General features: G+C 37.3%; 1 protein-coding gene across 1 annotated transcript in view; it reads left to right on the top strand.

Annotated features, from left to right (window-relative positions):
• The window catches only part of LOC149816716 (asparagine synthetase [glutamine-hydrolyzing] 2-like), a 145,507-nt gene that overhangs the window by 53,406 nt on the left and 67,618 nt on the right, over window positions 1–24,483 (top strand). Inside the window, exons 8-9 of the mRNA XM_089987131.1 lie at window positions 18,939–19,019; window positions 19,104–19,325. Coding sequence (XP_089843257.1) covers window positions 18,939–19,019; window positions 19,104–19,325 — 303 coding nt within the window. The remainder of the gene's footprint in view (window positions 1–18,938; window positions 19,020–19,103; window positions 19,326–24,483) is intronic.

Genomic DNA, 24,483 nt, shown 5'->3' on the forward strand with positions numbered 1-24,483 from the left:
CGCAGCAAGGTGCTGTTGGTGCTAATGTGGTGGGTGTTATAGGGAAGATGCAGGGGATTGTATCTATATGAATAGCAAATGATGCTATAGAAAATAAATGCAGGTAATAATGGGCATCGGCTGGAAGGTAGCTACTGAGTTGGTAGGTGAGCTTGAATGTAACGTATTAGAATCTTGTTCAGCTAAAGGCCGTCTCATACATTACCATTCGAGCTGGGATAGGCTTATTTTGAAAGACACCATGAAACCACAATCGTCTGGGCAAAAACCAAAGGTATTGAAACAAGAATATGACAATACTAGATGCTAATCTATAATGAATAGGGAGAACCTAAAATCTAATGAAAATGTAACTAGATCCTGTGAGACTCCCATGTCCAGTTTGTGGCAACAGTGGCATTACGACTATGGGATTTTCACAGTACTAACAACACCAAATTTTTTTTTTGTTTATCACATGAGAAGCTGATGGAGGAAGAGGATGAGGTCAAGTTAGGTGATCATATATCTGAATGTTATCTTCTGGATGGACATGCATGTCTGCAAATTCTTGATCCTGTGGAAAAGGAAAACCTAAGTAGAGAAACTTTTGTTGTCTTCCTTCAACCAGCATGGGGCAAGGCTCTTTCAGTTTCAGGGTTGCCCCATTCAGCTGCAGTTAGAGTCAGTGGGGACTTGGCATTAAGAAATCATAGTTCTGAAAGAAGGGATGACATTTGTAGAATTCTCATGCGCAACAACAAATCAAAAAGAAGAGGGGAGTGGTCCGATGCAGGTTTCAAAGAACTACTGATCCATTGATTCAGATCACCGTAGAAAAATGAGGTCTGATAAAATTCCAGCAAATCAGAGATTCGCTGATTCGAACTATGGTGCACGATGAATATGGTCTGAATCTCAGCAAACAGAGAACATTGGGTTAACTTCAACAAATCATGCTCAAACAACGAACATTGATCAAATTTTCAGCAAATCTTGCTGATTCTGATATCAGCAAACAAAGAATATTGAATCAAGCTTTCAGCAAATCATGCTGATTTTGAGCTCAGCAAACAATGAACATTGGATTAGCTTTTGCAAATCATGCTGATTTCTGGTCCAGGCCAAAAATCCAAACATCGATACACCAATAAAACAGGGGCTCAATACTCAAACCGGATCCGGGCATCCGATCAAAACAAAGTCTAGAGCCTGATCAATGCTCGAATATTCTAACAACCGAACGAAATTATGGGAATCAGATGATTCAATTTAGGGAATCGGCAGAACAAACATACATTCGATGTTTTAACGATCTGGCCGAAGGTAAGGCCATCAAGAAATCAGGCACCAAACGATTTTGACCATCAAATGGTCGACCCAGAATCCACACGAATGAAAGAAAACGAAACAAAAAAAAAATGAGACGATTGCTCAGATCGGGCTTCAATTGTCAAGCCAAGACTCAGGCGACCAGCAAACAATTACTGGCCGGGAAAGGGGCGTCCAATATGGCTTGTTCTGGCATACCAGATTTGATCTTTGATTTCAGCTTAAGATTCCAGCGGCATGGCTATTGGAAGGAGCACGGCCGCCGGAGAATGAATAAGCATTGAGATTGCTCTGAAGAATCAGAGTTAATCCGATATTCCGGCTAAAATTCCAGCGGCATGGCTATTGGAAGGAGCACAGCCGCCGGAAAATCAACGATAATCATCCGATTAAACCGAAAGGATAGATATATTGAAGATTAATTAGACATTATCTTGCTTCGAACAATCAGAACAAAAAATAAAAAAAATAAAAAAAATAAAAAAAATAAAATAAAAATTACAGGATTCCGGCAAAACTCAGCAATGAATGGGAAATCAGAAAATGTAAATTGGTATTTTAAGCAGGACGAAATATCATTGTACTTACCGTATGGCCTGAGCCCTTTTGATTGGTGTTTTGATGGAGATCTCGGCTTCTTGGGAGGATTCAGACCTGAGAAAGGCTACCGAAATGTGTTCCCCTTTTCGTGATACGACTGAATTGTAGGCCTTCTGACGGAGGAAGCTGAGGTTCCTTTGAGGTCTTAGAGAGAAGGGGAGGATTTCTCCGGGAGAGGAGGAAGAGGGGCAGAGGAAATGAGCGTGAATGGAGGGGTAAGAGATGGATCCCGAAGACCCTCTGCGCCTCCTGTTTTATAACAGGAGGCCGTTACATTTTTTACAAGGGAGGTCCAAAAAATCTTTTAAAAATTTTGAAAAGGGGTTCTCTGTTAAGAATTTTTTGGAAAGATGGCTTTAAGAGAGAGGGTTCTCAAAAACAAGGTTTCTAAATAATTTTCAAAAGAGATTAACTGCATATTTTCTGAAATTTTTGGATTTTTCTTCGATTTTCTTATTTTTTTGTTCTTTTTCTTGAAATTTTAAACATATTTTTGTATTTTTGAAAACAAAACTCTAAAAACTAAGAAAATTAATACTAATTTTACAAAATTTCAAAATATTCATAACAGAAAGTTTTTTCTGAAAATCAGGGTTATTTTGGAGAAATTTCATCAGAAGAATGGGTTTGGACCCAAGTATTGAGGAAATGTTTGAGTTTTGACACTCGAATCGAGAAATACAATGTGATGGATCCAAACGGATGTCGGATGGACTGTCCGAACTATTTTAAAACTATTTTTGGTATTTTCTTGAAAATTGGACAATGAGACTCAATTTTGGATCTGGACAATGGATCCAGATCTGAAATCAATTTATACATATAAAATGAATTTAATTTCAATAAAACTTGAGAAATGAACTAGGATTTAGACTTAAAAAATGATTCATTTGCTCAAAAAATGAATTTAGGGGCAAGAAGGGAATATTTAAAAGATTTTGAAAAATTTGGGGTGTTCACACAAACTACTTTCATTACCGTGGTGGCCATGGCTCTATATTCAGCTTCAGTGGAGAAGAGAGACCTTCTGATGCTTTTTGCACCTCTACAAAATTAAGGATTCACCTAAGAAAATACAAAAACCAATAGTTGAGTGTCTATTATTGGGATCACCTCCCCAGTCAACATTAATATAGGCAATTAAATCTAATGACGATGAAGCAAACAAGAAGATGTTGAAAGAGAGGACTTTATGTATCTAATAATATGCAAATCTGCTCCCATGCGAACAGAGGTGGGAGTATGCTGAAACTGGCTAGCTGTGTGTACAACGTTTGTCCTGTCTGGCCTAGTAATGAAAAGATAAGAAAGTGCTCCGATAAGCTGTCTGTAAGAAGTGAGATCATCAAGAAGTTCTTCATTATCAATTCTCATTTTAACGTTGACAACTTCTGGACTGTCTACTTTCTTATCATATGTAATTCCATTCCTGGAAACAATATCAAAGGTAAATTTAGATTAAGATATTAAATACTCCCAAGGGGAATAAACAACTTCAATTCTTAAGAAATATCTTAATAAACCTAAATCAGTCATTTCAAAATGAGTTTTAAGAAGTTTTTGGATGTTTTCAACTCCCTAATTGTCACCTCCGGTGATGATCATATCATCCACATAGAGAAGGAGAACAATAATCACTGCATTAGAATTCTTAATAAACAAAGCAGTGTCATTTAAACAAGATTAAAAACCAATATCAAGCATAACATGACTAAACTTGTCATACCGGGCTTTTGGTGTCTGTTTAAGATCGTAAATTTTTTTTCTAAACGAAGAACTTTACTCTTAGGGATACTAATATCAAGTGGGGCTTCTATGTACACTTCTTTAACTAGATTTTCATTGAAAAAAATATTTTTGACATACATCTAAAATATAGGCTATTTTCTAATGGAGGCTAAGGCTATTAATGTTCTGATAGTAGTCATTCGAGTAACTGGGGCAAAAGTTTTTTCATAATCGATGACATACTTCTGGGCATACCCTTTGGCCACTAATTGGGCTTTGTACCTTTCAAGAGTTCCATCACTCTTGGTTTTGACTTTGTAAACCCATCGACAACGTATAGGTTTCTTACCTAAAAGAATATTTTGAATAGTCAGTGTTAGCCTTTTCTAATGCGTCCAATTCTGCCTTCATGGCTTCTACCCATTTTATATAATTTTTGGCTTGAGAATAGGATGGTGGTTCTACATATGATTGTATTAATGCGATAGCTGCCCTGTATGTCGGTAAAAAAGAGATTCGTATGATACCATTTTTTCAGGTCTAGAAATTCTGGATGACCTTCTGGTTGGTACTTCAAAATATTTTTCTAATGCACATGGAAGATTTGATTTTCTACGTCTTGAATATTGTAGATTAACGTCCCTATGAGTTTGCTCTTCATTATCAACATTATGGTCAAAATCAATACTACTTTGATCATTGTCAAAATCACATTCATTAGATTTTGAAGCCAAATCGATTCAAAAGGAATATTCAGTGACTTTCTTGGGTTTTTCAAATTAAAAAAAACTTTATTTTTCCAAGAAAGATACATTTCTTGATATATATAAATTTTTATTTTAAAAATCAAAACACCTATAGCCTTTTTTATTATCAGCATATCCTAAAAAGGTACAAGAAATCGCACGGGAAAAGAGTTTGTCATTCTTGTTGGTGAAAACAAAACACTTGCATTCAAAGATTCTTAATCTAGAATAATCAGGAGATAAGTTAGCAAGTTTTTTAATTGGAGTTATATTTTTCAAAGAAGATGACATTCGATTAATAAGATAAGCAGTAGTTAGGGCAACTTCTGCCCAAAAACCTTTTGAAACTTGATTTACTATTGATAAAGTCCTAGTGGTTTTCATGATGTGTCGATGTTTACGTTCGGCCAGGCCATTTTGTTGTGGTGTGTGTGTGGCCAAGATCTTTGATGTGTGATGCCATGTAAGTTAAGATAGTTTTTGAATTCTTTGGACATATATTCTCTTTCTGAATCAGTGCGAAAAATGAAAATATCATTTTGAAATTTATTTTTAACCATTTTATGAAATGTTTGAAAGTGTGAAAAAATCCTATATTTATGCTTAAGTAAATCCAAGTATGCCTAAAATGCAAGGATATAAATAGCCCTTTAGTCATGATATTCTTGTTGTGCTAAGAATCCAAGTATACCAGTTGACAGACTTCTTCACCAAAGCTCTTCGTGCTCCCCCATTTTATTTTTCTTCTTAACAAACTTTCGTTCATCTCCCCATAAAGTTTGAAGGGGATGTTAATATATATATATATATATACACACACACACACACACAATACCTGATAAGGGTATTTTGGTCATTTTACATAGTTTCTAGAAACAACTATTTCAAATATGATAGAAAATGTTTGAAAGTGTAAAAAAATCCTATATTTATGCTTAAGTAAATCAAAGTATGCCTAGAATGCAAGGATATAAATAGCCCTTTAGTCATGGTATTTTCGTTGTGCTAAGAATCCAAGTATACCAGTTGGCGGACTTCTTCACCAAAGCTCTTTTTGCTCCCGTTTTTTTTTCTTCTTAACAAACTTTCAGTCATCTCCCCATAAAGTTTGAAGGGGATGTTAATATATATATATATATATAATACCTGATAAGCGTATTTTGGTTGTTTATATAGTTTCTAGAAACAACTATTTCAAATATGATAGACTTAATTTTATTTTTCTTCTTTTCTTGTTTTCTTTTTTTATTATGCATTTGGGGTTCCCACATAGAGTCGTTCGGACCCCCAACGGTCATAAATATGACCATTGGGGGCTCCCAGCGACACCCTGTGGGAGCCCTCAATGGCACTCCTTTTTCTTTCTTTCTTTGTATATAAATAAGGGACTTCTCCCCTTGTATTCTTAAGCTTGCTTTTGAATAAAGTTCTTTTGTTTTTACTTATTTGTGTAGCCTTTTAAAGGATTTTTTGTATTGTCCCATAGTGGATTTCTTTCTTATCTCTCTTGTGCCTTTGTGTTTGTCCATTATTGGACTTTATAAGTGCATTAACATTCTTGTATTACATTTTCGCATACTTCATTACATGGTATCAGAGCTATCAGAGCCATATAGTTCTTGGAGTTGAAGTCGTGACAATGCTCTTCATTTTTCACTCCTTCCATGTCTTGTCCACACAATGGAATCCAAGATTGATCTCTCCTTCAAGCTCAATGATAAGAATTACATGATGTGGGCATCTGCAATGGAGAATAATCTCAAAGAGAAAAAACTTTAGGGTTATGCAAAGGGTTCTATTCCCGAACCTTAACTTAAGCTCACCAAGATAGAAGGAGGTCAAGAGAAAGCTTTTGAGGGAGATTGCTCGCCTCAAGGCCATTGAAGAATATAAAAATAAATGTAGAAGATTGAGAGAGCAATCATTGCAAAGATTCTTGCATAGTTCATGAACAATATAAAACTCAAGTTATGTGCTAATATTGCCAAATTTCGCTAAGCCAATGAGGCTTGGTTCTTTATGAAGGGTATGTATACCCAAAAAGATCTTGCACGAGCATATTTCTTGCAAGAAAAAGTGAGAACCACCAAACAAGGTGATTTGAGCATTCAAGATTACTGTAGTGCTTTAAATCCTCTATGAGATTAATTAACATTCTTAGAGCCTAAGTGAGTTGCCATTGAGGATGTGGAACTTAGGCAAAGACAAATGAAACAAAAAAGATTTTTTCAATTTCTATTTGGGCTTTGTCCCGAATTTGAGTAAGTTAAATCCTCTCTTTTACATAGATCTACTCTTCCTCTTTTGGAAGATGCTATTGCCAAAATTATTTAAGAAGAAACTCAGCTTGACATGAGTAAGAGTGTTGATGAAGTCTTAGCTCTGTGTAAACCCGACAACAATGTTAAAACATATAAACCTCCACACTTTGGGAGGCAAAGTAACTATAACAAAAATAATAACTATGGTGGAGGTAGAAAGATGATTGTTTGTCATCATTGTAATGAGCCAGGTCATATTAAACCCGCTTACCTCAAATTGAATGAAACTTTCAAGCATAAGGTTGCTTCCGTTGAAGAATCAGCCACCAAAAAGGAAGACGAAGGCAAGAGTGAAGATCTTAAAGATACACTTGGACAAATTTTCATGGGTCTTCAACAAATTCTCAAAGCTACCTCTTCTACATCAGGTGCCACCATTGCCTTCATATCCTCACTCGGTACATATTCTTAGATTTTAGATTCGGGAGCATCTTTTTGTATGACTCCCCATGATAATGCTTTAACCGATGTATGCACCAATTCAAAAATATCTATCTCTACGGTCGATGAAACTTTTTTAAAATTAAAGAGTATAAGAACACTAAATCTCAAAAATTCTTAAATTTTTTTTGTTCCAAAACTAAATTTAAATCTTTTTTCGATTTCTCAAATTGCTGACCATGGATGTGAAATATCTTTCTCATCTAATGGTTGCTTTGTGCAAGATCTACAGTCCGGGAAGCGGATTGGGCAAGGCCATAGGAAGGGAGACCTTTACTTTATGAATTATTTGACTCTTCTTTAAACTCATTTTGTATATATGTCCATGACAAGAGTACTGAAACTTGACATAAAAGACTTGGACATTCAAACTACTAAAAAATATATCTTTTTCATTGTGAGAACAAATTTTGTAAAGAAAAACATATGACTTGCAAAGATTGTATTCTTTGGAAAATGAAATATATTCCATTCCCAACTATAACCTTTGTTTCAACAAGACTCGGATGTATGAGCTCCATCTCCGCTTATGTCTAAGGGTGGTTATTCGTATTATGTAACATTCATTGATGACTTTACTAGGTATGAATGAATCTATTTTCTTAATCTTAAATTGAAAGTGTTTTTTTTAAAGAGTTTTGTGTAAAAGTTAAAAATCAATTTCAAAGCAATATATCTATTCTTAGATCCGATTCGGGTGGAGAATATTTATCTAATGATTTTCAAAATTACCTAAAGCTAAATGAGATTTGTCATCAAGGATCTTGGCCTAGAACAACACAACAAAATGGGCGGAAAGAAAATATAGGCACATTGTAGAAACCGTTAGAACATTACTTATTTTTAAAAATATCCCCAAAGTTTTTTGGGCCAAAACTGTTTTAACCTCCACTTAATAAATCGTATGCCATCATCTACCTTGAAAAATATCTCTCCTTATGTAAAAACCCCAAATAAAAAAAAAATCGGTTTGGACCCGGGCCGGGTCCGGACCCGACCCGGGCCCCCTTTTATTTTAGGGTTTTCAAAAAAACCCGAGCAGTCGGGCGCCGCAACCCCCCTTCTCCCCCTTCGTTTCTGGGCTGGATAGGGAAACCCATCGAGGGTTTCCCCATTCGGGTGCCCCCTGCGCCTTTAAGAGAGAGGATGGAGGGCGAGGGGGGGGGTCATGCCTCCCTCTTCTCTTCTCCTCCCTCTCGCAGCCCTCGCCCCCCCTCCACGCCGGTCTCCTCCCTGCTGCGCACGTCGCCGACGCCGGCCACCGCCTCCCAGGTTAGTACTCCCTCTTCTCCTCCTCACCCCCTCCCTGTCACCTCGCCGGGAGGCCGGCAGGCGGCTCACAGCCACTGCCGCGGCCTCCCACCGCCTCCCTGTGTCACCGGGGCCACGACAGGTGGCCTACGCGGCCCCTGTCGTCCACTTCTCCCTCTGCGATTCGCCGGAGTGCTGGCAGGGGACCGGTGGCCCCCTGCGACACCCCTTTTTGCTGCCACCTTGTGGCTTTCGGCAGGGGCTGCCCCCCTGCCGTCCAGTGCTGTCGGCAGGGGTTGGCCCCTTGCCGACCTGTGCTGTCGGCAGGGGCTCAGCCCCTGCCACTTCGTGCTGTCAGCAGGGGTTGCCCCCCTGCCGACCTGTGCTTTCGGCAGGGGCTGCCCCCCTGCCGTCCAGTGCTGTCGGCAGGGGTTGGCTCCTTGCCGACCTGTGTTGTCGGCAGGGGCTCAGCCCCTGCCACTTCGTGCTGTCGGCAGGGGTTGGCCCCTGCCGACCTGTGCTTTCGGCAGGGGCTGGGCCCCCCTGCCGTCTAGTGCTGTCGGCAGGGGTTGGCCCCTTGCCGACCTGTGTTGTCGGCAGGGGCTCAGCCCCTGCCACTTCGTGCTGTCGGCAGGGGTTGGCCCCTACCGACCTGTGCTTTCGGCAGGGGCTGGGCCCCCCTGTCGTCCAGTGTTGTCGGCAGGGGCTCAGCCCCTGCCACTTCTCGCTGTCGGCAGGGGCTCAGCCCCTGCCACTTCTTGCTGTCGACAGGGGTTGGCCCCTGCCGTCTGGTGCTTCCGGCAGGGGCTGGCCCCCTGCCATCCATGTGCTTCCGGCAGGGGCTGGCCCCCTGCCATCCATGTGCTTCCGGCAGGGGCTCAGCCCCTGCCACTTCTTGCTGTCGGCAGGGGCTCAGCCCCTGCCACTTGGTGGCTGTCGGCAGGGGTTGTTCCCCTGCCGCCACGCTATTTGTTTTTGACAGAGGGCTCAGCCCTGTCTCCCCGCGTCTGTGTGCAGGCAAGGGCTCGCCCTTGTTGTGTTTCGGTTTTCGGCCAGCAGGGGCACACCCCTGCTGCCTCTCTTTTTCTCCTATAGGCAGGCTTGTTTTTCTACTTCTCCGCATTATAATTAACGTAGCACTGTTGCAGACCTCGCATCGGACCCCTCGCTCTGGCTCCGCGGCCCGAGCCTCGTATCATCTACACGCGTAGACGCACGCAGCTGCACGACATCCCGAGGTAGATGAAAGTCGCACGAATAGTATGTATGAACAAAATAAAATAAGACTTCTGAGATAGAATAGTTATTTTGCATACTTGTGTATCTGAAGAAATATTGACCGGTCAAAGTTTACTCTTTGTGATTCTTTTGAAATTGCATAATGTAAATTCTTTGGGTAGACTCATCAAGTAGTTTAATTGGCATGCCTGTTTACGTGTAAGATTACTTAACTGATAATTGTCTATTTTGCATGATTACTGCTTTGAAACTGCATACTTAAGGTAGACTTTGTGAATAGACTCAGAATGCACTGCAATTGCTATTGTAATCGAACCTTAAGGCAGGTACGGTATGAATTTTATGTAAGATCATGGAGTGTATTGAAGTGTGAAATTTACACTTTATTGATTTTGATGTGATAATATCGGCCTCCACAGGCCAATTGCTCAGAAAAGCAAAACATGTCATGTAGGAACCAAAGAAATTATAAAACATTATCGTAGTTGTACCTCTAGGAAGGTATGATCGTACTTTTGGACAAGTACGTCCCATGTGGGTTACGAGGGTGGGTTGATGAGGTTGTAGCAACCTCGATGAGTGCAATTAGCACATTGCTGAGATCACATAAATGGTGACCATTTCGTCTTCACAGGCAAGATGCTCGAGTGGGTCTAATGGACCAGAACATGTAGGATGGGGCGGCGGTTAAGAAACCCCTGTCGTACCCATCCGATCTTCACGGTTCATCAAGGGAGAGGATGGATGGTACAAAGACTCCGATGGACAGGTTGTTAACAACCACCCCACGAGCAAAAGACTCGGTTTTCCCCAGTCATCGGAGTTAGGGGATTTGGGATTACCATAAATTATCCTAGGTAGTAATTCCCAGGCACTTCTGCAGAAGTTGGATGCATCCATGGGCCACGAATGCCTTTGGGGATTTACTCTCTTGGTCACTGACCGTCCCCTTAGGAGCGGACTCAGTCAGCCATCCGGGTTAATGAAAATACCTGACATAATAAACCCCCGGATCGGTCTCGGCTGTTTCTACGTTTCGCGTCTGTGCGTACCCACAGGCCAGTTAATATCAGAACTTAAAGAATATATTCACGAATAGATGTAGATGACCGAGACTTACACTGCTTCAACTAGCCACTCTTTCCACTTATTACATTTGTTAGAATAGACTACAAGTGCTTTAATTGCTTAAATATCATAACTGCTTATCTCATGAATATCCTGTTTTATTTTCATTCTACTTATCTGTTCGTGCAGCTACTGGTTTGTTATGAAACTGACCCATTTCATGGGCAGGTGAGGAGTAGGACTTCACTGGCGGCCGATGGCGTGGTGCAACATGGATCAAGATTCATCTTCTTTCTGCTGACGGCTTAGCTCTGGGACTTTTTGGAGTTTTTCTTAGATTTATTGAACTTTGGAATAAAATGCTCATTTTGTAATAAACTGCAGATTTTAATCGATTGTCTTATTTCTTAAATTCCTTTAAGATGTTGTACATGTGAATGATGGTTTTTCAGCTAACGTACCCAGGATTGTTGACTTGTGTTCCTTTCTAAATGTCTTCCGCTGTTGTTTTTAAATATTAAATTTTAAATCTTTGAAAGGTTTTTCGATAAGGTTTTCGAAATCACAAGTCGAAATTTTGGGGCGTTACACCTTATGAAAAACTTCTCAACATGGCACCCGACTTCAATCGCTTACGATTTTTTGGTTGCAAATGCTTTGTACTTTTGTACAAAAGAGATAAGTTGTCTCTAAAAGCGATTGAGTGTGTTTTACTTGGATATGAGGAAAATAAAAAAGGATATAAATGCTTTGATTTAAAAAAAAAAATCTTTATGTTTAAAAAAATGTGACATTTTTAGAAGATGAAAATGGTTTTGAAAGTCTTGATAAGAATGATAAAATTGACTATATGTTTTTGTATGATCTTTCTCTAACGGAAGATATGTATCCTAATGATGATGATGACCAAGGTTGCCAAACTAAGAACTGAAAGCAGAAGCAGAAGCAGGAAACGATGCGGGAAGCGAAAGCGAGAAGTGAAGCATTTTAAAATTTATAGGAAGCGGGAAGCGAAGTATCAATTTAAAAACAAATTATTAAAAAAAATGAAGCAATATGGTAATTGAATAGGAATCAAACAAGAAACAAATAAAAATTAAAATAAAACTGATCATTCTTATATTTCATGATTTTTCAATAAAAGAGTTAAATTTTTGTTAAAATCTAACAATGATGGTTACTAATTTAAAGAAAGTATATGAAAAGTGAGGGAAAGCGTGAGAAAATACATGAAAAGCATGAAAAGAAACGTGAGAAAAGCATATAGGAAGCATAAATCATGTGTGTGGGAAGCATAGAAAAAGCGTGGGAGAATCGAGATTCCCATGAAGTTTCGGAAGCGATGAGTATCACAGTTCCGAAGTGAGTTTTCGGGAAGCAAGCTTCCCACCTACCTAAGAAGCTTCCGGTAACTCTGGTGACTACTGATCATGCATAAATTCTGCGTTATATATATATATTTATGCATGATCCATCAAAAAAATGCATTAAAAGCTTATTCTTATCAATGTTTTTGAGAAATTGCTTTAAAATTCAAAATAAAGATAAAATCACATATTTAAATCCTTGTGTTTTTCAGTGTTTTGATTAGTTTATGGCTTTTTAATTTGTAGTTTAATTAGTTTAGGAATTTCAATTAACATTTTTCATTATGTTTAGAAGTCTCTTTTTATGAAACACGTTTTTAGAGGAGGGTAGTTTTTAGAATTTTTAAAACTTAGTTGGACTTTTTAGAAATTTTAGTTTTAACCTAGATTTGCAATATAAAGACATCTTTTTCAGTAGAGGGGGGCATCTTTTTCTTTAGAGAAAAATGCAGCCTCTTCTCTCTCTTCCTCCTTTTCGTTCTTAATCGATTCTCCCTATTCTCTTCCTCTTCCTCCCTCTTGTTCTTCTTGCTTCTAATCCCTTCTAGCGCCAGTTCTTCTTATCCTCGTCGTCGGAGGTACATGCAACCCAGAGAGAGACTGTTTCTTCTTGTAGTTAATGCTAATTTAAATTCCAGAACTGTGATTTCATTACTTAGATTAGAAATTAGTTGCCAATTTATTCTATTATCGTTTTTAATTAAAAATTCTGTTTTAGGAAAATTCGATATGAATCGTTATTTCTGTTTTGATTAATTTTAAGTCATGCCAATTTCTATTTGTTTTACAGTAGTAGATCAACATTAGTGAGTTTTAATTCATTAGATTAAATTAGTTTAGTTTGTTAGAAAAAAATGAATTAGCCATTTAGGGTTTGTGTAGATTTTTCTTTTTTTTCATTTAATAAAGATCTGACTATTTTTTGTTTATGTCCATTAATAGCTCAATTTATATATTAATTAAATCATGTCTTTTAAAGTTAGTTATCATTTTCATTAGTTTAAATTAGTTTTTATTCACTTATTGCTAAAGTAGATGATTTGGTAGATTAAATAATTAATTATTTAGCTTTTCTTGATCCAGTCGAATAGCATAGATTAATTTCTTGTATTTGTTAATTAGTTAATCCTTTATTTTAATTTTAGAATTTGTTCCCAGCATTTAGATTAGAATTAGATTAATTAGTGTAATTATAATTGTAACGACCTCAACTCGTACCCATGAAAAAGTGACAATTTTTTTTAAAGTGCGAAAACATTCCCAGAAACTCAGGGCCCTTACAGTTAAACACAACAACCACCGCTATGAGGGATCTTATACTCATCTTTCAAACCATACCAAACCCAAACTTTATTTATTAAAATGCAAATAGTCTGAAATATAAGCAAATAAAATATAAATAAAGCAAAAAGAAGAGCTACGCTGTCCCAAGGTATTTGTCAAACAATCGTGTAGTCCCCTCGTAGCTCCTCTCAAAGCAAGTCGCTTCACTGGGCATCTGAGGTTGCAAAAAACACAAAAGTAAGGGTGTCAGAATCCAAAAATTTCTGTGTACGAATCCCTTTAATGAAACAAACAAGTAAAAGGAAAATAAATAATATTCATATAATATTTTAAAGGGATACAATTATGACCAATTCATAATTTAAGTAATCATTTAAGCAAAGAGGAATAATTGCAAAGCAAAAGAGAACATTTATTATCAATAGAGAACATCAATTATGCAGTAAATACATTTAACATGCATTAGGGAACAAACATTATGCATTCACCAATATATCACAATTAAGGGAACAAGTAAATATGCATGATTTAATGCATAACAGGAATATGCATGAGTTCGGTGTAATGTATGAATAAATTATTATCTTTTATTAGAGTTTTCTTTTCATATGCATGTTTCTATTAAATACACAAAATTTAAGTTTCTTTTTTTAATTACCGTTGCCCGCAGATACTCCAAACGGGTAAAATTTTCGAGGTAAAGTTAGGTTCTCAGGGTAGCTTATTTCACAATTTGTATTTTATTATTGGCTTCCAAACTTAGCCCTCGACAAAAACAACCTTCGGAACATTAGATATCCAAATCTAATGTCGAGAACACTGGGGACATAAGTAATACTTTCTTGGTATACTAAAACAACAGTTGTGTCTACACACCACCCTCAGACAAAGTGGTGGATTCTCCTTAAAACCGTAGCCAGGAGAGGAACCTTAATATCGGGTTCAGGAACAACAACACACACGGAGTTTTAGTATCATCACGGTTTCCCAAAACCGTAATATCTAAGATTCTCATACTATAGAAGGGACATCAAGGAAATATAGATTACACTGTTCTTTAATATTTTTTTTTTATCTTGTTATTAATTCATCTCTTTTAATTTACAATTTAACATGCAGAATTAATAACACAAGTTCACACATCCACATGCGAAACTCTTCACGGAACCACAACCCATGGCAACATAGAATAGTACAATTAGAACAATAATATCACATTTGATTTTTGCAATGCATAACATCTCAAACAAAGAGCAACACATGCTCAAGGCTCACACAACCCATGATGATCCATTTTGATCATCGATACATTCATAAGCAAAAATTATAAATATCATGTCACTATGCATTCCTCTTTAAATGCTTTTCAATGCACATTCATGTATGCAAGTTTCAGAGATGTGCATGAAACACTAATATTCATATGCATGCTTATGAGTTTACATAATCATGTTAATTGCATGCTCATTTAATTCACATGTTCTTATCAAATGCATGCTTTCATTCACGAATCACTTCACTTAAAACATGTGAATACTTATGCAAGTAGGTTCACGCAATGTCACATCAATTTCATGCATGCTTCAATGGAAACATGCAATAATACTTCAATGGAGCATGAAATACCGAGCACCAACACATGAAACCTCCGTTCTTTTTCATACATAAGCCAAGTCTAATGCACGTAACAAATCTGAAAATTAACATGCATAACTGGATTTTTTTTTTCATTTAAGCTGCAATAGGCCAAGTAATATTGCATGAACTACAAGAAATTAATTACATATCAAGTTTGTACATGTAACTACAATCAAGAATAACATGCTAAGTATATTATTTTTTTCTTTCTCTATTTTTTTTTGACAGTACCTGGCCCAGCCAACCTAGTCGGCTGGGTCTGGACCTGCTGAATCCACTCAGCCGATTCAGTTGGCTGGGTCAGTTTCCCTGCCCAGCCAACTTAGTTGACTGGGCCCTGTTAGGGCCAATTGCCCAGCCAACAGTGGGTTGGCTGGGGCTTTAACAAACCGTGGTTATATATATATATATATATATATATATATATATATATATAAATTCTTTTACATGTTTATACATTTTTTTTTCTCATGCCCAACCAACACATGGCTGAGCTAACACAAGTGGCCATGGCCTGATAGGCCAGCCGAACTGAGTTCGGCTGGACTGCCAGCCGGCCCCAAAGTAGTAACAAGCACCCAAAACCCTGCCAATACCCTGCACAGGCTGAACCTGTGCAGGTCTGCCAGGGCCTGACAGGCCAGCCAAGTGTAACTCGGCTGGGCTGCCAAACAGCCCAGCAATGGCACAAAAACGCACAGTTTCAAATTTACAAAAAAAAAAGTCATGTTCAGCTTCGGATATGCATGCATAATACCTTAATATGGCCAATATTCATGAGCATCAGATTCTATGTCCATGTGAACTTATGAATAACTATTCACAGTCCTACATATAGAGATTTTCATTTTGCCAAGCAGGTATGGACAAGTAAACTTATAAATATAGAGATTTTCATTTTGCCAAGCACAAATGAACAAGTAAACTTACAAATATGCATGCACATATTGGTTTTAAAATCCACTTCTACAAAACCCCATCACGCAATCCCTTTATCATGAAATATGCCATTAAACATACCATCCTATCATGGTAAAAATTCTGTTTTAATATAAAAGCAATCATAAACAGCAAATATGCATAAAAAATATACGTCTACATGCAAATCACAATGCACTTTTCTTTTCAAAACATCAACACCCTAGATCTGCATCACATTATATATATATATATGCTTCCATGCATATTTTTGTTTCAAAATAAATTTCGAAAAGAAGGAAATACATTGATTTCCACCATGAATCTTAGAGTAGATTTTCAGATTTACTCTTTTCTTATGGGCTTCACTAAAATATTGTATGAAATACAAATCCATGCTCTTTTTCTCATTCGATTCAAGAGAAAGACCCGTACCTTACGCAAATATCGAAAAGAAATATTAATGGATAGTTGAAAACGACGAATGATCGGAGAAGAAGGTAGCCCTCTTCTTCCTCTTTTCTCTCATTCTCTCTCTTTCTCTTTCCTTTTTTTTTGATCTATTTATAAGCCAAGAGGGGAGGACGGGGACGCCCCTCCTTCTCCAGCCTCTTCTAGATGGGCTGGAGAAGAGAGTGCAGCCCATTATGGCTCTCTTCTCTCACCCACTTTCCCAAATTTTTCGAAACTATTTAAGTGTTGACTTTTTCAAATTGAGTGCTTTTAAGAGTCTTTCTTAAGGCTTCTAAGGCACGAACAAGGGCTCTATAAAGAGCCCTAAGCACTCTACAAATAAATCTTGGAATTAATTAAACTTATTTATTTATCATTTATTAATAAATAAATACCTAGAAGCTTCCAAAAGTTATTTTATTGAACTAGGACACTTCTCAAGTGATTTTACATGGGTTTAAGGGCTCTACTTAGAGTCCTAAATCAAAACTTAAATCAAATTTCGAAATTGAAATTAATTAATTAATTAATTATTAATTGTTTATTAATTAATAAATATCTAAAAAATTTCAAAGGTTATTTCAATAACATAGAAGACTTCTTAACACTAAATAACCCTAATTTAAAGCTGAAAATATCATTGAACATGGATTTGGATCTTGATCAGGATCCAAGATCCAAGATCCAAATCCATCTCAGAAATCCAAATGGGTCTTGAGCTGGATCAATACCAGATTAATATGGGTCTTGGATAGAGTCCAAATCCATATTAATTTGATCAAATCCATCAGATCCGGTCTGGTCTAAATCTGGAACTGAATCGACAAACTGCTCAATTTTTGAAAAATGCGATTTTTGGGTCAACCGTAGCCCGAATCAAGGAAAATAAAATTTTGTTACGCTCAGACTTTCGAGACGCATTCAATGATATATAACTCGAATTTCGCTTTTGAAATTCGTTCGAAAATAACTCAAATTTCACTTGAATTTAAAGGTTGAAACTTAAACTCTTTCTCACATTCTGAGTGGCTCTTTTAGGCCTTGACAATGAGATGTGGGCCAAGTCCAGACTCAAAAGCATCGGCCTATTTCAAGGTTTTATCGATTTTTCTTCTATACTTAGCCAAACTTTTGAAAGATCTCAAAATTTAACTAAGTGTGAAAATATGCGATATTACAAGAATTATTTTAGCCGAGTTCCATTCTTTCATTTAGGTATCGGTTCCCTTTAATTAGCAGGTGTAATTTTTATTTTCGTCCTTAGATGAATTGTAGTTGCTGCAGAAGATCATAGTTTTAATTCAGTTAAGTTAGGATTAGTTTGATTTATGCACGTTAAGTTCAGTTTTGAGTTTCAATCTGCGTTAATTAGATTTAGTTGATCAATAGCCGATTTTTATTAATTTTATGTGCATCAATAATTAGCTAGTTTAAATATTTTCATTCAATTTTGTTATTAATTCCAGAATTAATTAGTTAGCTTAGATTCTTTTAATTGTTAGTTTAGTTTAGCTTTTAATTTTAAAGTGTAAATCGTTTAGATTAGATTAGAAATAGAATAGCCGATTCTTGTTTCGTGTTTTAATTCATGGAATACGTTAATTAGAATAGCTAGTTTTTCTTTGCCAGACTTTGTTAATTAGTTAGATCTTAAAATCCGTACAACACGTTTTTGTTTATTTAGTGAGTAGTTAGTTAAATTCTTGTTAGTCGGTTAGATATTTGTTGCTTAATTTAATTAGTTTGTTAGATTAGGTTTCTTTTAATATTTGATGATACTCATTAGTTGGATTGTTTAATGTGAGGCTGTTAAGTAGTATTTCATAATTAGACAGTGTAACCATGTTTGAGTTGTCTGATATTTATTTAGTCAAAACATGTTTAGTTGTCTTGTAATGAGTTAGTATTTGTTAATTCGTTTCAAGTTAGTCAGTTATTTCATAGTTTGTTACAAATCTTTAATTTGTTACATGTCATGTTGTTTGTTCTTAATTAGTTAGTTTTATATTTGTTACAAAGTAGTAGTTGTTATTAAGTTAGTTTCTTTATTGTTACATGTTAGTTAGTTTGTTATAGGTTGTTAAGATTAGTTTGTTAGAATCTTACTTTCTTGATTGGGAAAAATCCTTCTTTTATGTGAAAAGGTTTTCTCTTGGTACAATGCAGAGCGAGGTAGGAAGCCTTTCAAGGTTAACTAGCTTGACATTTATACCATAGAGAACAAGATATTCCATAAAGTGATAATCTTCTTAAAGTTGATCTTTGCTAAGGATAATAGCAGGTGCCTAATCTTCAATATAATGTCAAGTTTTTCTTGTGTATTTGTCTGTCACACTCATTGCAGCTGGATTATGTTCTGTATTGCATTGGTTGTGAATGGGATACTTTACCTGTTCTTTTTCTTTGAGAAGTAAATTGGACAAGTTATCTTATTCAGTTTGCTGCAGTGTTTCTATAGCTTATCCCATTCTCCTCCAGAAAAAAAGAACCAAGCAAATCTTTTATATTGCGTTTAAAGTTTCTTCTAACAAATTGCAATTGGAAAGTGATCCTTTACTTGAAAATCTTAACAGGGCTCTCCAGACCTGAAAGCTGCAAGAGAGGTGGCAGACTACCTGGGCACTTTCCACCATGAATTTTACTTCACAGTACAGGCAAGGCTACTGCTGGAATTGATTCTTTAAAGCTGCTGGACCTAATAATGTGCTTAATTGACACATCATTTCTACTTTTGTCAGGAAGGTATTGATGCACTAGAGGAAGTGATTTATCATATAGAGACATTTGATGTAACAACTGTGAGGGCTAGCACTCCCATGTTTCTAATGTCAAGAAAAATAAAATCTCTTGGCGTAAAGATGGTTCTTTCTGGTGAAGGTTCAGATGAAATTTTTGGTGGTTATTTGTACTTCCACAAGGCCCCTAACAAGGAGGAATTACATGTTGAAACTTGTCAAAAGGTACATCTCTCTGTATTTTGTTAGATCTTCTACTTCTATGGATATGTATTCAAACTATAGTTACCAATTTAGTCTTGAGAATTGCAAGAATTAATGTTTACTTCATAATGAGAAAATCAATTTCCGCAGTTAGCTTACACATGAATAAGAAGCATGCTTTAGGTTTGATGTGAAAAGTGATAAAGTGGTGTTTTGGGTCTGGATATCATATGAAACCCGTATCCACCTGTATAGCCTTTATGTACAACTTTATATTGTTTTATTTCATTCCGGGTCTGGATATTATACCAGACCCAGACCCATATTGTACACTCAAAACATATTAATATACCCTCTTTAGGTCACGATTTCACATTAAGGAAATCGTGACAGCCGCAGCCCCTACTCTCATCTTCTTTTCTCTTTCTCACAAAACAGGTTCTGGTGAAGAATCTCACATGGTATCAGAGCCGAGATCCACATAGGGCTTGAAGGGGCTTCCAAAAGGTACGACCAGAGGTTTCTCTTTCGTTTTCTTCATCTCACCTCCTTTCGTTTTCTTCATCTCAACTTCTTCTCTTCCATTGTTCGGAGGATTCACGTCTCACGTGAATCCCTAAAATCATCACGTCTCACGTGAATCTCTTAAACTACCCTAATTCTTACTATGTTCCACGTGAATTTCCTGTTTCACGTGAATCCCTAAAGTCGACCCATCTTATTCTTCATTTGGGATATTCAGACTTGGTCGTGTTCTTGCACCAGATCTGAACATTTCATCTCTGTGCATTCTCCTTTCACGTGAACCGGAATATTCAGATCTGAAATTGCATCAGATCTGAAATATTAAGTTTTTTTGTTCAGACTTGATTTTTCTTTGACAGCAGATTTCAATCTGTTTTTATTTCTATCAAGCGTCACCCCTTTATAGCATATTTCTTCTTGCTGTCACCATCTGCGTTTTGCTTGAAAACACAGTTAGTTCCAAATTCTGCTCAACGTGTGAGAACTCCTTATTGCGTCAATCACAAACCTTATAAAAAAAGGGGGAAGGGAAAATTTTAGGTCTGGTTTCTCTTTAAATCTGACAGTGTCTGATCGTCAGGTCCTAAAAGGTTGCTCAATTTCAAAAAAAAAAAACAAAAACAAAAGGGGGGCCGACCAACAAACTTCTCTTGCAGTAGACTGGGCACTTCCTGAATAGCCTTGTTCAATTTTTTTTTGCATTTCACACTTCGTGAATATCCTTGTTAAATTTTTTATGGATTCTCATTCTTCTCAATCGAGTCTTCCTTCGAGTTTCCTCAACCAGGTTGTTTATGAAAAGTTAACCACCTCAAACTTCTTGATTTGGAAGAGACAAATCATTCCCTTTATAAGGAGCCAAGGTCTCTTAGGTCATCTGGATGGAACCACTCCAGTCCCGCTAGAATTTGTTACGAGAGAAGAGAAAGATGATAAAAGGGCAACTTCAATTGTGTATGTCAAAAATGAAGAATATCTTAACTGGGAAAGGAAAGACCAATCAGTAGTTGCATACATTCCCTCTACCTTGTCTCAAGAGGTTCTTGTTGCGATCCCCGACAATTGTACAACCCTGCAACTTTGGGAGAAATTGGTTCAGACGTATTCACAAGTTTCACAGGCGAGGATGGTTTTTCTCAAGAGGGAATTTCAGCTACTGAGAAAAGATTCCATGACCATCATGGAATATCTCAACAAGATGAAGACTATCGCAGACCAACTTGCACTTATAGGATGTGTCATGAGTGACAGTGATATGGTGCAACAAACTCTGAGTGGATTGGGACCCGACTATAATATGATCGTCACTTCACTATTATGTCTGCCTGCCCTTCCTACTTTTGATGAGTTGAGAGCTAAACTGATTCAATATGAAATGACTCTGAAGGGATTTTCTCAAGAAACACATGCTCATATAAATTCCCAAGAAGTCTTTGCCACAAGAGTGACTTATGGTGGAGGACAAGGGCGAAATGGACACGGCGAACGTTGATTGCTTCCCACTCCAAATATCTTGACTCATACTCAGGGACAAAGGCCAATCCCCACTTGCTTCATTTGCAACAAAAAGGGGCATATCAAGGCGAATTGTTGGCACAACCCTGAAAATAAAGGAAAGGCTCCACATACAGAACAGAAAGCAAAACCCACTAATATCAGAGACAATGGAGAGATTAAAGATCTGTCATCTCAGAATTGAAATTAAAACAGAACGATCAAGGCACATGGTTCGTCGACTCAGGGGCAGCAACTCACGTGACTGGTGATGCAGGTAAACTTTCTAAACCTATTCCTTATTTTGGCAAAAGTAACATTGTCACTGGAGATGGATCCTATCATCCTGTTTCCCATGTTGGAAAATCTGGCATTCTCATATCACATTCTACTCTTGAACTTATTGATGTACTTCATGCTCCAAATATCAAGAAAACTATTGTCTCTGTTTCTGAGCTTGTTGATGGTAATCATGCTTTAGTCGAATTCACTCCCTTCTCTGTGCAGGTCAAGGACCTTCGCATGAGGGAAACATTCGCTGAAGGAAAAAGACGAGGCAATATGTATGTCTTTGAAGAATCTCCATGTCATCCCATCCGCCCTATTCATCTAGATTCGAAGTCTTCATTAGAGTCGTGTTCCTTCCCTTCAACAAATGTTTTTAGTATTTCTGAATGTAATAAGTCTTTCTTATGGCATAGTCGATTAGGACATTGTGGGAGTCATTTTATTGAGAAACTTGTTTCTAATAATCTCATTTCAAAAGAAAGTCTCAATGTGGATGAGAAAAGCCAAAAATGTTCCAGTTGTTCTTTATGTAAAAGTCATGTATTGCCTTTTCATTCTATTAATAAAATAGCTTCAAAGCCTTTTGAGATGATATGTTCTGATATATAGGGACCTGCCCCAGTTGTCTATGGATTTGGGAGCAGATACTACCTAATCTTTGTTGATAGCTACTCTCGATACACCTGGATATATTTCATAAAAAATAAGTCGAAAGTTTTCCTTTTGTTTCAAAATTTTCTTTCCTTAGTAAAAAATCAATTCTCTGAGTCTATCCAATTCTTTCAATATGATGGAGGTGGGGAGTTCTCATCTAGTGACTTTATTTCTTTTCTTCCAAATAATTGGATAAGAAGAAGGGTGTTCTGCCCACACACGCCTCAACAAAATGGGATTGCTGAGCGAAAACACATGCACATAATTGAAAGTGCCATGAGTATGCTCCATGATAGTAATCTTCCCATTAATCTGTGGACAGAAGCCTTTCATTCCGCCGTACATGTGATAAATAGATTGCCTATGGTTGTTCTAGAAAATAAGTCTCCTTATTACTATCTTTTTGGAGCTCATCCTAGTTATTATGATTTACGTGCTTTTGGATGTGTTTGTTATGTGCATATTGATCGGTCCCTAAGAAATAAGTTTCAGGACAAGGCTCAGAAGTGTAGATTTGTGGGATATGCCGCCGACTACAAAGGATACAGGTGTTACGATCCCGTCAACAGACGTATCAGAATCTCAAGAAATGTCATCTTTGATGAACACAATTTTGATCACAAAGTTGACACAATGGATATGTCCTCTACCATGACCGAAGTTTATTATCCTTGGTTGAATTCAGAACTTTTTGCTAGTTCCAATGAAGTTTGCCCTCCAGATTGTGGGCAACAGGAAAAGGAAATGTCTGGGACTATTGGCACATCGGGATTACAACATTGGGAAGAAATATCATTTGTACCGGGCAGATACAAGGGCATTTACTATGCTAGACAGAGAACGACAACGCCAAATCTTTCAAATCACACCTCAGCAACTTCACCTACTCCCTCTCATACTCTTGAGGTCAGAAGATCCAATCGCATGCGACATCCTATTGATAGATGGGTCAACTATAACAATTTCACTTTGGACTTTCAACTCTTCTTAACTGCTCTGAATAATGAAGATGAACCTATCATGTACTATCAGACAACTACTTCCACTAAATGGGTAGAAGCCATGAATGATGAAATGCAAGCCTTACATGAATGTGAAACCTGAGAAATCGTTACCAGACCACTTGACAAAAATGTTGTTGGATGCAAATGGGTCTACAAAATAAAGTATAAACCAGATGGAACCATTGAACGATACAAGACGAGACTGGTTGCAAAAGGATTCACTCAAGAAGTAGGACAAGACTATGATGAGACATTCAGTCCAGTGGTGAGAATGAGAACGATTCATATTATTCTTTCCTTTGCCGTTGAGCATGGATGGAAGCTGAGTCAGCTTGATGTAAAAAATGCATTTTTGCATGGGGATTTGAAGGAGGAAGTCTATATGGAACAACCCCTTGGATATCAAGAACAAAACTGTAAAACACATGTGTGCAAGCTAAAAAGAGCTATCTATGGCCTAAAACAAGCATCTCGCTCTTGGTTTGACAACTTCTCCCTTGAGATTCAGAAACATGGATTCTCACGCTCCCTATTGGATCACTCATTATTCATTTTTAGAAGTCAGAATGTGATCACTCTATTGTTAATTTATGTTGATGATATAGTTATCATAGGAAACTCTGAAGATCACATCAAAGAAGTAAAAGATCTATTAGGTCAGAGATTCAAAATGAAAGATCTCGGAGCCTTGCGCTATTTTCTTGGCGTAGAAGTCGATAGCTGGGCTCATGGCTTGACTCTCACTCAACACAAGTATACGATAGATGTTCTCGGAAAGGCAGGTATGAAAGACTACAAACCTTTAGCCACTCCAAGTGTGCTCCACCAAAAATTAAGTGCTCATGATGGAGACCTGTATGAAGACCCCACCAGGTATCGCAGTCTAATAGGAATGTTACAGTATCTCACATTTACTCGACCTGATATTGTTTATTCAGTCAATCAAGTGTCTCAATTTATGCATACACCACATACTGGGCATATGGAGGCGATTAAGAGGATACTCAGATATTTGAAAGGGTCCATTGGAGATGGGTTGATATATTCTTCACAGTCGTCTGGCAAGAATGTGCGTGAACTTATTGTATATTATGACACAGACTGGGCAGGAGATCCTGATGAGCGAAGGTCTACATCAGGATATTGTGTTTTTATTGAGAGAAACTTAGTCTCTTGGAGTAGTAGAAAACAAAAGGCTGTTGCTAGATCAAGCA

Source organism: Nuphar pumila, chromosome 14 (assembly GCF_984573655.1).
Source record: "Nuphar pumila chromosome 14, dmNupPumi1.hap1.1, whole genome shotgun sequence".
Classification (NCBI taxonomy): domain Eukaryota; kingdom Viridiplantae; phylum Streptophyta; class Magnoliopsida; order Nymphaeales; family Nymphaeaceae; genus Nuphar; species Nuphar pumila.